The sequence below is a fragment of the Stegodyphus dumicola genome, chromosome 11 (assembly GCF_044657685.1).
Source record: "Stegodyphus dumicola isolate Sdum_Otavi_A_Nest chromosome 11, ASM4465768v1".
Lineage (NCBI taxonomy): Eukaryota > Metazoa > Arthropoda > Arachnida > Araneae > Eresidae > Stegodyphus > Stegodyphus dumicola.
This window is the reverse complement of record NC_140778.1, coordinates 58,145,236-58,161,967: the sequence shown is the minus strand read 5'-3', so window position 1 is coordinate 58,161,967 and position 16,732 is coordinate 58,145,236. Positions and strand designations below refer to the sequence as shown.

Here is a 16,732-nt window from a genome sequence, read left to right as displayed (position 1 = left end):
TTTATTTAGTCTGATAGACTTCTCAGCACAAAATATGAAAACTTAAAACACTTTTTAATCATAAATATGTAATAGACCATTTAATGGAACATTGCACAAATATTGTTAATTTGTTCAAAATACACCTTTAATTAATTTAATTTACATGTTGAAAAAATGCTTTGTTCAAAAGATATTTTAAAGCCAAAATTAAAATTTTAATGTAGTTCTGATAGCATTTAAAAAAATATGATATATTAAAAAAAAAAAAAAATCATTAGCATGGAATGAATCTCAGCAAGCACCATATGTTATATAAAATTTTAGTACTTTTCCATTATACGGGTGCCACAAAAAATATAAGATACTTTGTATTATAACAGCATTAATGAATCTTAGATTCATTAACTGCCTCCTACTCATCTTTAGGTATCTTGCAGATTGTGAAATCCATTTTTTTTTTTTCTATAAAAATATACTTTTAATCAAATAATGTTTATATAATCTATGTAATATAAGTAATGTTAAAGTCATCTATCAAATTATGTTTTGCACAGTTCTAAAAATGGTTGCATATCATAACGTGAATATTTGGCTGTTTCACTCGTAAAATCGAGATAGTTCATCCGATCACATTGTTGTCGTCTTCGGCATGTTATCACATATTTTAGCAATGTTTTTTTATTAGTACCCATATAACAGTAAAGTACCAAAGGAAGAAATATGTTCTGTATTTATTTGATAACAGGGAGGAGTAAAACATATATGCAACATTTAGAAATGCAAAGTCCTGCAAATCATTACAATGTTTATAGACACTAACTAGTAAGACAATCATAGATAACATTTGTTCACACTTTAATATTAGCAATAACTTTTACATTCTAATTTTTCAAGCATTCAGCCAAAACAGATTTATTATTGGTGCCTTTAATACAAGGTCACGCAAAAATAAACTTGATTTAGCATCTTGATCTGTGACTTATTCCATGTTCTTTCTGCGGTCTCTGCCTCCAGCAGCACATAAAGAAGTTAACCTTTAAATTTAGTGAAATTAAAAGTTCAAAAAAGCTCTTTCCTTCCTGCAAAGAATTTTGAGGGACTAATTGCTATTGTTAAATCTGATTAACTGGAGTAATATGAAATGTTTACATACATACATAATTCATTGATTTTTAAACAGCACTAACTTGGTACATTTTTGACGAATATTTCTACCCTTTAATTTGATATTGGCAATTTTTGTGAGATGGTGGAAACGAATATTTAAAAATTCATTTACTATAGCTTTTGTAAGTGAAACAATATGATTTTCAGGAAATGAACTTTCTAACACATGGACTGAAAGAGTCTCAAAAAATGATTTACCTAAACTAAACTTTAACACTTTTAAACTTAATTTTGCTTTAATGTTACCAGATGGTAATTTTTCCTGATTCATGTTTAGTTCTTGTCTAATCAATTTCTCTACAAAATTGCAAATTGTCACCACATCTTGTGACGGCTTTATTAAACCACCTTTATCTTTATGTTGCAAAAAAGTATCATTCCTCAAGCTCTCATTTTGAAGATAAAGAGCTTCTGAACAATCAGGACATTTAATCTTTTTTACAAGTTTTCTGACGATATAACCTGCGATATAAACAATAATACTATTTGTATATTCAGAAAGTTGCGAGTAGCTATCAAGAAATTCATTGTCTGCACTGTCAAAATTCTCATCATCATCTACAAAATTATATAATCTCTCTGCTGTTATATTTTTAAATACTGTTTCAGTTACTGATGGTAAAACAGTTAGACAAGGTAAAAGCTTTGTATTGTCCTGAGATGTAACATTGGCAGATTTGCTTGATTTTATGTCATTCTGCACTAATAACTGTTTATATGCAGCACGAAACTGTACCGCAGATGGGTTATTGTTCCAACCACCTCGTTGGCGAATACAGGAAAAAAACATCTCCAGGTGATCTTGGCTCATTTTGTAAGTAGCTATATATTTCAATTTATCACTTAAAACCAAGTCTTCAAAAATACCTTTTAAGCTTTTTGAGAGGCATAAAAATCCAATAACAGGAGTTTTACGTTGTGTTTCATATAAATACTTACCAGTTTTTAGGTCTTTCAGTTTAAGTAAATAATTTTCACAGTCTTCTAATAAGGGTTCCCAAAAAGTCTGATTGGAGATTTTTAAAGCTGCTTTTGAGCGTTTTGATAATGGATTTTTTGAGTTACATATATCAAACAAATTATTTATTTTTAAGAGAAACTCTACAGTTGATTCACAACCTTGAAACTGAGGAAATTTTAAGAAATTGTTAACATACTCAAGTGCTTCTGCAACTCATCTACTAAATACTTGAGCGGCTAAAGAAACTTTCATTTTATTACTATAAAAATTCAAATGCGAACTATTCAATTTATTTCCTAAATGTAATCCTTCAGCATTCTGAAGAGAATTTAAATCCTGAATATACTTCCACTGAATTAAATTCCCATTTTCAGCCATTAACAAGCGTTCCGCAAAAACATTACGCATCAATTTTAGCATATGACATGCATCAGGTATCACATATACATTTTTAGAAGGATTAGCTGGATTAGCAAAATATGGTTTGATACTTAAAGCATTTTGTAATTTTGCGCCTAATAATTCAGCTGCTGAAAAGTTCGTAGATATGCCATCAAATGTTATGGATATTACATTCACATTAACATCATTCAGAATATGAATAGCTTGTCTAATCAAGTTTGCTTTTTCATCAGCATTTATGCTATCAATCAAAAAATAAGCAATTGGAATTGACCATGGTACATTGGTACCCACAATAAAAAATATTAGAGCTTCTTTAGCTTCAATAAGCTGACTGTTACAGATATTTTTACCAAATGTGGCATACCCAAAAAATTCTTTACCATCCCAATCTACATGCTTTCTTATTGACATTTCATCAAATATAAGAGCTACATAAACTTCATAATTTATTTTATCAACTCTTTCTCTTATAGCAGATAGAGCTTCTTCAGTGAAACCAGGACATCCATTGATGACATTATACCATCTTCTAATTGTGGTAGGATGAGGTAGTGATGGCATCAAAGTCTGCCTACAATATTCATAGGCTTTTGGAGAATAAAAAAAGAGAGAGAGAGTTTTTCAAAACCTGAAGACTAAGTTCACTGAAGTTTTGTTCTAGCAGTTCTGCAGTTTGACAATTAACTAAATTTTTCTCTTTTAAGTCTTCGATAACATTAATCAAATTATTAATCTTTTCAGCTTTCCTTGATACTCGCAAATTACAAACTTTAATTCTTTTCTTCAATTTCCTCATTCTTTTTATCTATTATATTCTCATATTTTCTTTTCAGCTTCCTTGGGCTCTCAGAAATAAAATATGAATGATCAGAAGTTTGATTACTGAAATGATTTTCTTCAGATGTACTTACTTCTAAATTACGCTGTGTGGGTGGTTTTCTGGATGCTACCACCTAATAGAAATGAGGAAAATGCAAAATTATGCTTGAAAACATTGTAAAATATACATGCTATAACTGTTTGCCTTTAAAAACTATATATAGATGACTCTAAACTATGGCAGCATTAGGAATGTTAGCATACCACACATCGCTGCAAATCCATATATACTTGCCTTTCCATAAATATTATTATTAACAGACTGCTGCTGAGCAGCTTACAATATTATAAATTACCTGCCATATTCATTATAAAAAATAAGTTAAATTTTTATTTAAGAGTACAAATATTTACTCATTAATAACAAAGCACTAAAAATATAATTACTTTATAACAACTAGTTAAATGAAATCAACACTGTTTCATGACAACTCAGTATTAAAAGATCCATTACAATTAGAATAAAAATGTCATATTCATGCAAAGAAATAAGCTAAATTTTTATTTAGGAGTATAAAGATGTATTCATTAATAACAAAACAATGATAATACAACTACTTTATAATAACCAGTCAAATGTAATCAACACTATTTCATGAAAACTCAGCATTAAATGAATCATTACAATTAACATAAAAATTTTAAGGCTAGGCAGAGGTGGCAAACTTCTGTAGGTAAGAGAGCCAATTTAAAATGCATGCTGGCTCTGTGAATTCAGTTACTGAAAATATTCATTTAAAAATTATAAATAATAAAAATGCATTGCAAAAACTATGTATCACATCTGCTATATACTTCTGTAGTACAATATAATCCCTGTTTAATGGAAAAAGGTCAAAAGTTTTCATGTACCTTTTTAAGATGCTCTGGAAAATCAAAAATGGTTGGAACTGCATTCTCTTTTAGGATTTTTCTGGACATGTGGTTTTCATAAAAACAATCAGGTGTGAAATGCTTGGAGCAAATAAAAGAATGCATGGTTGGCACAAAATCTTTCCTGTGTAATGACGAAACCCACTTATTTAATCTTTCCCTGTTAGAAAATGGAAACCTATAAAATAATAAGTAACTTTAAATATTATGAAAAAACACAATAAACTAAATAAAATACAATACTACTAATAACAAATACAATACAATTTGAATATAAAAATCCTACATTCAGCAGTATAATTTTTTTTATAAACAAAAATTAACTAATGTTAACATTTTTGACCCAATGTTTCAGAAAACCATTTCTACGTCCTATATTTTAGATTTTGCAATAGATATATAAAATTTACTGAATAAGAAAACTTATGTCATTTCTAATATGTGAGTCATCTTATTTCATGTAGTATATATTAATAAATTTTCCCAATATATACTTAGAGCTTACTCACGATAATGAAACTTATATTATTTCTAAATATGAGAGTTACGTCTTTTCATACAATATATTTTAATAAGTAAAATGAATTCAGGCAAAATTTCAGCTCAAAAGTACAAAAATTTAAATAACTAGCACATAGTTTATTTATTTATTTATTTATTTTTTTTATTTATTAATTTTACCCGTCCATATCTACTTTAATACATTATTTACAATATTTAAAACTTGATTAAGAATGAAGAAAATGGTTTAAAATTTCGCAAACACTTTTCATATATTACAAAAATATTACAAATGGAAAATTTGTTCCTGATGCTTACTTATGAAAACTTATTCCATTTCCTTTCACAAATCGATTAGTACAATTATAAGCAACGCAAGACTTCGGCATGGCTAAACCTATGGAAATTTAAGGAAACGGAAAAAACAAAAAAAATTCACCATATCAAAGACAAAAATTAAAAACAAGGATGTCGAAAGGTAATGTTTACTACTATAGATAACTCATACAAGAACCATGCTTCTTGCCACTATCATGGCTGATCCCACAAACTTCATTTGAAATCAAAATTACGTGTTTGAAAGAGTAGGCGTGCTCCATCTATTAGTATTACTCATAGATATAGTAATACTATAGATCGTGCATCTCACAGCGAAACTTGATTCCAAGCGAGAGAGTTGGCAACAGCCATGAGAGTGGCAAAAAGAAACGTAAACACAAGGGCGAGTTGTTGGAGGTTTTAAATTGAACTATATGTCTCAGAATAATAAAAATTTTAATTATTGAAATACCATCTTAAATCAATGGTGTCAGTACTTATTCTATTTGAAAATAACGCTTATTGATATCAGAATTACGTGAAATACAGCAGTTGTGATATTTGCCGTAATGTACCAGCTGTGAACAGAATTCAGAAGAGATGCATTAATGTTATCAGTAAACAACGGATAGAATAAATTTCAGACATTTCTTAAATATCTTGTTTATTATAAGGAATATATTTGTAAGACTTAGTTTAAAATGTATTACTTAAGTATTGTGTATTACAGCAAACTCATATTTCAGACTTAGTGTTTTTTCGTGCTATATTGTCATACAAATGAAATCTGGAGATAAATATAATTTGAACTCATTAATATCACCTAATAATTAATGCAGAATAATAAAAATAGCAGATTTTAATTATACCCTCAAATGTTCCTAAGTAAACTACCAAAAATGTATTGTAAATAAATGTGATATTTATCCTATAGCTAGAGATATGATTTGCTTTTAATGCTATTATTTCCGGATATGTTATTTTATGCCTATTATTGTGAAATTTTTTCTGAATGATGTCATATAAAGATTTTTTTTAATGAAAAATAGGTAAGTTATGAATTGCAGTTTCACAGTGGATCATTAATATAAATAAGCTTCTAGTTAGTTGAAAAAAATAGCATGTCAACAACAAAATATTTTTGAATATTTGCAGTCGCAAAAAAAAAAAGAAAAATCTGAAATTTTTCAGATTTTATATTACTCCTAAAGTTTTTTTTTTTTTTTTTTTTTTAAAAACATTTTGTGTGTTACCTTTATTTATTATTAAATATCATGTTCTTCGCACTTAAACCACATAAAATTAAATTCAAAAGCAATATCACAGAATATTTAAAAATAGCATATCTTAAGAATTTCCGACAGATAGTCTCGTAATGCGCTGGAGATAAAAATGTTTTTCTTTTGCTATAGTATTGTGATTGCTCACTTTGAAATTGTTGAGTTTGTTCCAAAACTCAGGCTACCAGGAGGTTCGAGTTGAAGATTATGTTATTCAAAATTTGATGGGTCTAAGTACAATTGCTTTTTCACAGTGTGAGAAATATACATACATACATGCAAATTCTTCATTATTTTATTTTTTTTTAAAATATAATACAGGGTGATAATATTAGGTGACAACAACAATTTAAAAAGGTGATAACCCATTTATAGTGAAACTGACGCAACATGCCATTTCAATATGCTTTTTCATACAGGTGACAAAAGTCCATGTGTATGATACAAAATACACCATATCCATGTAAAATACCTCATACGGTACTTCGTATCCATGATATATAAGGCTAACCTAAATTACTATGGGCCCACTCGACTGAATTGCCATAAACAGGTTACTTCTTGTTTTTTATCATAGATGGTAGTGACTGTTTTACGTGAGACATTTCTTTCAAATATAAAAAATCAAGAGAAATTCATTTTAAAAATATTTTTTTATCAAAAGACTGAAAACTAACAAAATGGTGTGCTAAAAACACCACATATCTATACATGAACCTATTTGGATTCCTAAGGAAATTTATGTAGTGACATAAAATGGCACAATAACACCAACACACAGCAACACTCAAAGCCACCTGGATTTCTATGTAAGTTAATTTATGAGGTGATTTATTCACCAAGTTAATGACTATTTAATGCCTTTAAGAAGTTTTGGCTTAAAGAATTAACCGCCTTAAAATATAATGAATTTGTTTGCCAGATATAATCTCAAACTTTAAGCACATATTAGTTTAAATTTCTGTATGCTACATTTGTAGTATATGGTGAGTACTGAAAACACATATTCTTTCAAACTTCCTCTAAAACGACTGCTACAAATATGGTGGGATCATAACCAAATTACAACATAAAATAATATTGAAGCAAAATAAGTCATTTCTTTTATTTAGTCTGATAGACTTCTCAGCACAAAATATGAAAACTTAAAACACTTTTTAATCATAAATATGTAATAGACCATTTAATGGAACATTGCACAAATATTGTTAATTTGTTCAAAATACACCTTTAATTAATTTAATTTACATGTTGAAAAAATGCTTTGTTCAAAAGATATTTTAAAGCCAAAATTAAAATTTTAATGTAGTTCTGATAGCATTTAAAAAAATATGATATATTAAAAAAAAAAAAAAATCATTAGCATGGAATGAATCTCAGCAAGCACCATATGTTATATAAAATTTTAGTACTTTTCCATTATACGGGTGCCACAAAAAATATAAGATACTTTGTATTATAACAGCATTAATGAATCTTAGATTCATTAACTGCCTCCTACTCATCTTTAGGTATCTTGCAGATTGTGAAATCCATTTTTTTTTTTTCTATAAAAATATACTTTTAGTCAAATAATGTTTATATAATCTATGTAATATAAGTAATGTTAAAGTCATCTATCAAATTATGTTTTGCACAGTTCTAAAAATGGTTGCATATCATAACGTGAATATTTGGCTGTTTCACTCGTAAAATCGAGATAGTTCATCCGATCACATTGTTGTCGTCTTCGGCATGTTATCACATATTTTAGCAATGTTTTTTTATTAGTACCCATATAACAGTAAAGTACCAAAGGAAGAAATATGTTCTGTATTTATTTGATAACAGGGAGGAGTAAAACATATATGCAACATTTAGAAATGCAAAGTCCTGCAAATCATTACAATGTTTATAGACACTAACTAGTAAGACAATCATAGATAACATTTGTTCACACTTTAATATTAGCAATAACTTTTACATTCTAATTTTTCAAGCATTCAGCCAAAACAGATTTATTATTGGTGCCTTTAATACAAGGTCACGCAAAAATAAACTTGATTTAGCATCTTGATCTGTGACTTATTCCATGTTCTTTCTGCGGTCTCTGCCTCCAGCAGCACATAAAGAAGTTAACCTTTAAATTTAGTGAAATTAAAAGTTCAAAAAAGCTCTTTCCTTCCTGCAAAGAATTTTGAGGGACTAATTGCTATTGTTAAATCTGATTAACTGGAGTAATATGAAATGTTTACATACATACATAATTCATTGATTTTTAAACAGCACTAACTTGGTACATTTTTGACGAATATTTCTACCCTTTAATTTGATATTGGCAATTTTTGTGAGATGGTGGAAACGAATATTTAAAAATTCATTTACTATAGCTTTTGTAAGTGAAACAATATGATTTTCAGGAAATGAACTTTCTAACACATGGACTGAAAGAGTCTCAAAAAATGATTTACCTAAACTAAACTTTAACACTTTTAAACTTAATTTTGCTTTAATGTTACCAGATGGTAATTTTTCCTGATTCATGTTTAGTTCTTGTCTAATCAATTTCTCTACAAAATTGCAAATTGTCACCACATCTTGTGACGGCTTTATTAAACCACCTTTATCTTTATGTTGCAAAAAAGTATCATTCCTCAAGCTCTCATTTTGAAGATAAAGAGCTTCTGAACAATCAGGACATTTAATCTTTTTTACAAGTTTTCTGACGATATAACCTGCGATATAAACAATAATACTATTTGTATATTCAGAAAGTTGCGAGTAGCTATCAAGAAATTCATTGTCTGCACTTTCAAAATTCTCATCATCATCTACAAAATTATATAATCTCTCAGCTGTTATATTTTTAAATACTGTTTCAGTTACTGATGGTAAAACAGTTAGACAAGGTAAAAGCTTTGTATTGTCCTGAGATGTAACATTGGCAGATTTGCTTGATTTTATGTCATTCTGCACTAATAACTGTTTATATGCAGCACGAAACTGTACCGCAGATGGGTTATTGTTCCAACCACCTCGTTGGCGAATACGGGAAAAAAACATCTCCAGGTGATCTTGGCTCATTTTGTAAGTAGCTATATATTTCAATTTATCACTTAAAACCAAGTCTTCAAAAATACCTTTTAAGCTTTTTGAGAGGCATAAAAATCCAATAACAGGAGTTTTACGTTGTGTTTCATATAAATACTTACCAGTTTTTAGGTCTTTCAGTTTAAGTAAATAATTTTCACAGTCTTCTAATAAGGGTTCCCAAAAAGTCTGATTGGAGATTTTTAAAGCTGCTTTTGAGCCTTTTGATAATGGATTTTTTGAGTTACATATATCAAACAAATTATTTATTTTTAAGAGAAACTCTACAGTTGATTCACAACCTTGAAACTGAGGAAATTTTAAGAAATTGTTAACATACTCAAGTGCTTCTGCAACTGATCTACTAAATACTTGAGCGGCTAAAGAAACTTTCATTTTATTACTATAAAAATTCAAATGCGAACTATTCAATTTATTTCCTAAATGTAATCCTTCAGCATTCTGAAGAGAATTTAAATCCTGAATATACTTCCACTGAATTAAATTCCCATTTTCAGCCATTAACAAGCGTTCCGCAAAAACATTACGCATCAATTTTAGCATATGACATGCATCAGGTATCACATATACATTTTTAGAAGGATTAGCTGGATTAGCAAAATATGGTTTGATACTTAAAGCATTTTGTAATTTTGCGCCTAATAATTCAGCTGCTGAAAAGTTCGTAGATATGCCATCAAATGTTATGGATATTACATTCACATTAACATCATTCAGAATATGAATAGCTTGTCTAATCAAGTTTGCTTTTTCATCAGCATTTATGCTATCAATCAAAAAATAAGCAATTGGAATTGACCATGGTACATTGGTACCCACAATAAAAAATATTAGAGCTTCTTTAGCTTCAATAAGCTGACTGTTACAGATATTTTTACCAAATGTGGCATACCCAAAAAATTCTTTACCATCCCAATCTACATGCTTTCTTATTGACATTTCATCAAATATAAGAGCTACATAAACTTCATAATTTATTTTATCAACTCTTTCTCTTATAGCAGATAGAGCTTCTTCAGTGAAACCAGGACATCCATTGATGACATTATACCATCTTCTAATTGTGGTAGGATGAGGTAGTGATGGCATCAAAGTCTGCCTACAATATTCATAGGCTTTTGGAGAATAAAAAAAGAGAGAGAGAGTTTTTCAAAACCTGAAGACTAAGTTCACTGAAGTTTTGTTCTAGCAGTTCTGCAGTTTGACAATTAACTAAATTTTTCTCTTTTAAGTCTTCGATAACATTAATCAAATTATTAATCTTTTCAGCTTTCCTTGATACTCGCAAATTACAAACTTTAATTCTTTTCTTCAATTCTTCAATTTCCTCATTCTTTTTATCTATTATATTCTCATATTTTCTTTTCAGCTTCCTTGGGCTCTCAGAAATAAAATATGAATGATCAGAAGTTTGATTACTGAAATGATTTTCTTCAGATGTACTTACTTCTAAATTACGCTGTGTGGGTGGTTTTCTGGATGCTACCACCTAATAGAAATGAGGAAAATGCAAAATTATGCTTGAAAACATTGTAAAATATACATGCTATAACTGTTTGCCTTTAAAAACTATATATAGATGACTCTAAACTATGGCAGCATTAGGAATGTTAGCATACCACACATCGCTGCAAATCCATATATACTTGCCTTTCCATAAATATTATTATTAACAGACTGCTGCTGAGCAGCTTACAATATTATAAATTACCTGCCATATTCATTATAAAAAATAAGTTAAATTTTTATTTAAGAGTACAAATATTTACTCATTAATAACAAAGCACTAAAAATATAATTACTTTATAACAACTAGTTAAATGAAATCAACACTGTTTCATGACAACTCAGTATTAAAAGATCCATTACAATTAGAATAAAAATGTCATATTCATGCAAAGAAATAAGCTAAATTTTTATTTAGGAGTATAAAGATGTATTCATTAATAACAAAACAATGATAATACAACTACTTTATAATAACCAGTCAAATGTAATCAACACTATTTCATGAAAACTCAGCATTAAATGAATCATTACAATTAACATAAAAATTTTAAGGCTAGGCAGAGGTGGCAAACTTCTGTAGGTAAGAGAGCCAATTTAAAATGCATGCTGGCTCTGTGAATTCAGTTACTGAAAATATTCATTTAAAAATTATAAATAATAAAAATGCATTGCAAAAACTATGTATCACATCTGCTATATACTTCTGTAGTACAATATAATCCCTGTTTAATGGAAAAAGGTCAAAAGTTTTCATGTACCTTTTTAAGATGCTCTGGAAAATCAAAAATGGTTGGAACTGCATTCTCTTTTAGGATTTTTCTGGACATGTGGTTTTCATAAAAACAATCAGGTGTGAAATGCTTGGAGCAAATAAAAGAATGCATGGTTGGCACAAAATCTTTCCTGTGTAATGACGAAACCCACTTATTTAATCTTTCCCTGTTAGAAAATGGAAACCTATAAAATAATAAGTAACTTTAAATATTATGAAAAAACACAATAAACTAAATAAAATACAATACTACTAATAACAAATACAATACAATTTGAATATAAAAATCCTACATTCAGCAGTATAATTTTTTTTATAAACAAAAATTAACTAATGTTAACATTTTTGACCCAATGTTTCAGAAAACCATTTCTACGTCCTATATTTTAGATTTTGCAATAGATATATAAAATTTACTGAATAAGAAAACTTATGTCATTTCTAATATGTGAGTCATCTTATTTCATGTAGTATATATTAATAAATTTTCCCAATATATACTTAGAGCTTACTCACGATAATGAAACTTATATTATTTCTAAATATGAGAGTTACGTCTTTTCATACAATATATTTTAATAAGTAAAATGAATTCAGGCAAAATTTCAGCTCAAAAGTACAAAAATTTAAATAACTAGCACATAGTTTATTTATTTATTTATTTATTTATTTTATTTATTAATTTTACCCGTCCATATCTACTTTAATACATTATTTACAATATTTAAAACTTGATTAAGAATGAAGAAAATGGTTTAAAATTTCGCAAACACTTTTCATATATTACAAAAATATTACAAATGGAAAATTTGTTCCTGATGCTTACTTATGAAAACTTATTCCATTTCCTTTCACAAATCGATTAGTACAATTATAAGCAACGCAAGACTTCGGCATGGCTAAACCTATGGAAATTTAAGGAAACGGAAAAAACAAAAAAAATTCACCATATCAAAGACAAAAATTAAAAACAAGGATGTCGAAAGGTAATGTTTACTACTATAGATAACTCATACAAGAACCATGCTTCTTGCCACTATCATGGCTGATCCCACAAACTTCATTTGGAATCAAAATTACGTGTTTGAAAGATAGGCGTGCTCCATCTATTAGTATTACTCATAGATATAGTACTATAGATCGCGCATCTCACAGCGAAACTTGATTCCAAGCGAGAGAGTTGGCAACAGCCATGAGAGTGGCAAAAAGAAACGTAAACACAAGGGCGAGTTGTTGGAGGTTTTAAATTGAACTATATGTCTCAGAATAATAAAAATTTTAATTATTGAAATACCATCTTAAATCAATGGTGTCAGTACTTATTCTATTTGAAAATAACGCTTATTGATATCAGAATTACGTGAAATACAGCAGTTGTGATATTTGCCGTAATGTACCAGCTATGAACAGAATTCAGAAGAGATGCATTAATGTTATCAGTAAACAACGGATAGAATAAATTTCAGACATTTCTTAAATATCTTGTTTATTATAAGGAATATATTTGTAAGACTTAGTTTAAAATGTATTACTTAAGTATTGTGTATTACAGCAAACTCATATTTCAGACTTAGTGTTTTTTCGTGCTATATTGTCATACAAATGAAATCTGGAGATAAATATAATTTGAACTCATTAATATCACCTAATAATTAATGCAGAATAATAAAAATAGCAGATTTTAATTATACCCTCAAATGTTCCTAAGTAAACTACCAAAAATGTATTGTAAATAAATGTGATATTTATCCTATAGCTAGAGATATGATTTGCTTTTAATGCTATTATTTCCGGATATGTTATTTTATGCCTATTATTGTGAAATTTTTTCTGAATGATGTCATATAAAGATTTTTTTTAATGAAAAATAGGTAAGTTATGAATTGCAGTTTCACAGTGGATCATTAATATAAATAAGCTTCTAGTTAGTTGAAAAAAATAGCATGTCAACAACAAAATATTTTTGAATATTTGCAGTCGCAAAAAAAAAAAAAAAAAAAAAAGAAAAAGAAAAAAAGAAAAATCTGAAATTTTTCAGATTTTATATTACTCCTAAAGTTTTTTTTTTTTTTTTTTTTTAAACATTTTGTGTGTTACCTTTATTTATTATTAAATATCATGTTCTTCGCACTTAAACCACATAAAATTAAATTCAAAAGCAATATCACAGAATATTTAAAAATAGCATATCTTAAGAATTTCCGACAGATAGTCTCGTAATGCGCTGGAGATAAAAATGTTTTTCTTTTGCTATAGTATTGTGATTGCTCACTTTGAAATTGTTGAGTTTGTTCCAAAACTCAGGCTACCAGGAGGTTCGAGTTGAAGATTATGTTATTCAAAATTTGATGGGTCTAAGTACAATTGCTTTTTCACAGTGTGAGAAATATACATACATACATGCAAATTCTTCATTATTTTATTTTTTTTTTAAATATAATACAGGGTGATAATATTAGGTGACAACAACAATTTAAAAAGGTGATAACCCATTTATAGTGAAACTAATGCAACATGCCATTTCAATATGCTTTTTCATACAGGTGACAAAAGTTCATGTGTATGATACAATATACACCATATCCATGTAAAATACCTCATACGGTACTTCGTATCCATGATATATAAGGCTAACCTAAATTACTATGTGCCCACTCGACTGAATTGCCATAAACAGGTTACTTCTTGTTTTTTATCATAGATGCTAGTGACTGTTTTACGTGAGACATTTCTTTCAAATATAAAAAATCAAGAGAAATTCATTTTAAAAATATTTTTTTTATCAAAAGACTGAAAACTAACAAAATGGTGTGCTAAAAACACCACATATCTATACATGAACCTATTTGGATTCCTAAGGAAATTTATGTAGTGACATAAAATGGCACAATAACACCAACACACAGCAACACTCAAAGCCACCTGGATTTCTATGTAAGTTAATTTATGAGGTGATTTATTCACCAAGTTAATGACTATTTAATGCCTTTAAGAAGTTTTGGCTTAAAGAATTAACCGCCTTAAAATATAATGAATTTGTTTGCCAGATATAATCTCAAACTTTAAGCACATATTAGTTTAAATTTCTGTATGCTACATTTGTAGTATATGGTGAGTACTGAAAACACATATTCTTTCAAACTTCCTCTAAAACGACTGCTACAAATATGGTGGGATCATAACCAAATTACAACATAAAATAATATTGAAGCAAAATAAGTCATTTCTTTTATTTAGTCTGATAGACTTCTCAGCACAAAATATGAAAACTTAAAACACTTTTTAATCATAAATATGTAATAGACCATTTAATGGAACATTGCACAAATATTGTTAATTTGTTCAAAATACACCTTTAATTAATTTAATTTACATGTTGAAAAAATGCTTTGTTCAAAAGATATTTTAAAGCCAAAATTAAAATTTTAATGTAGTTCTGATAGCATTTAAAAAAATATGATATATTAAAAAAAAAAAATCATTAGCATGGAATGAATCTCAGCAAGTACCATATGTTATATAAAATTTTAGTACTTTTCCATTATACGGGTGCCACAAAAAATATAAGATACTTTGTATTATAACAGCATTAATGAATCTTAGATTCATTAACTGCCTCCTACTCATCTTTAGGTATCTTGCAGATTGTGAAATTCATTTTTTTTTTTCTATAAAAATATACTTTTAGTCAAATAATGTTTATATAATCTATGTAATATAAGTAATGTTAAAGTCATCTATCAAATTATGTTTTGCACAGTTCTAAAAATGGTTGCATATCATAACGTGAATATTTGGCTGTTTCACTCGTAAAATCGAGATAGTTCATCCGATCACATTGTTGTCGTCTTCGGCATGTTATCACATATTTTAGCAATGTTTTTTTATTAGTACCCATATAACAGTAAAGTACCAAAGGAAGAAATATGTTCTGTATTTATTTGATAACAGGGAGGAGTAAAACATATATGCAACATTTAGAAATGCAAAGTCCTGCAAATCATTACAATGTTTATAGACACTAACTAGTAAGACAATCATAGATAACATTTGTTCACACTTTAATATTAGCAATAACTTTTACATTCTAATTTTTCAAGCATTCAGCCAAAACAGATTTATTATTGGTGCCTTTAATACAAGGTCACGCAAAAATAAACTTGATTTAGTATCTTGATCTGTGACTTATTCCATGTTCTTTCTGCGGTCTCTGCCTCCAGCAGCACATAAAGAAGTTAACCTTTAAATTTAGTGAAATTAAAAGTTCAAAAAAGCTCTTTCCTTCCTGCAAAGAATTTTGAGGGACTAATTGCTATTGTTAAATCTGATTAACTGGAGTAATATGAAATGTTTACATACATACATAATTCATTGATTTTTAAACAGCACTAACTTGGTACATTTTTGACGAATATTTCTACCCTTTAATTTGATATTGGCAATTTTTGTGAGATGGTGGAAACGAATATTTAAAAATTCATTTACTATAGCTTTTGTAAGTGAAACAATATGATTTTCAGGAAATGAACTTTCTAACACATGGACTGAAAGAGTCTCAAAAAATGATTTACCTAAACTAAACTTTAACACTTTTAAACTTAATTTTGCTTTAATGTTACCAGATGGTAATTTTTCCTGATTCATGTTTAGTTCTTGTCTAATCAATTTCTCTACAAAATTACAAATTGTCACCACATCTTGTGACGGCTTTATTAAACCACCTTTATTTTTATGTTGCAAAAAAGTATCATTCCTCAAGCTCTCATTTTGAAGATAAAGAGCTTCTGAACAATCAGGACATTTAATCTTTTTTACAAGTTTTCTGACGATATAACCTGCGATATAAACAATAATACTATTTGTATATTCAGAAAGTTGCGAGTAGCTATCAAGAAATTCATTGTCTGCACTGTCAAAATTCTCATCATCATCTACAAAATTATATAATCTCTCAGCTGTTATATTTTTAAATACTGTTTCAGTTACTGATGGTAA

General features: G+C 28.3%; 2 protein-coding genes across 2 annotated transcripts; both read right to left on the bottom strand.

Annotated features, from left to right (window-relative positions):
* Positions 1–3,285: 3,285 nt before the first annotated feature.
* On the bottom strand, positions 3,286–5,302 carry LOC146994037 (THAP domain-containing protein 1-like). The gene is made up of 3 exons (XM_085826293.1): positions 5,087–5,302; positions 4,247–4,445; positions 3,286–3,468 (listed from the first exon to the last, which is right to left on the bottom strand). The coding sequence occupies exons 1-3, from the start codon at positions 5,155–5,157 to the stop codon at positions 3,286–3,288; spliced, it is 453 nt and encodes a 150-aa protein (XP_085682419.1). The 5' UTR covers positions 5,158–5,302.
* Positions 5,303–11,519: 6,217 nt separating this feature from the next.
* LOC146994036 (THAP domain-containing protein 1-like) lies at positions 11,520–12,798 on the bottom strand. The gene is made up of 2 exons (XM_085826745.1): positions 12,564–12,798; positions 11,520–11,922 (listed from the first exon to the last, which is right to left on the bottom strand). Exons 1-2 carry the CDS (start codon positions 12,632–12,634, stop codon positions 11,706–11,708), a joined length of 288 nt encoding a protein of 95 aa, XP_085682871.1. The 5' UTR covers positions 12,635–12,798; the 3' UTR covers positions 11,520–11,705.
* Between the last annotated feature and the right edge of the window lie 3,934 nt (positions 12,799–16,732).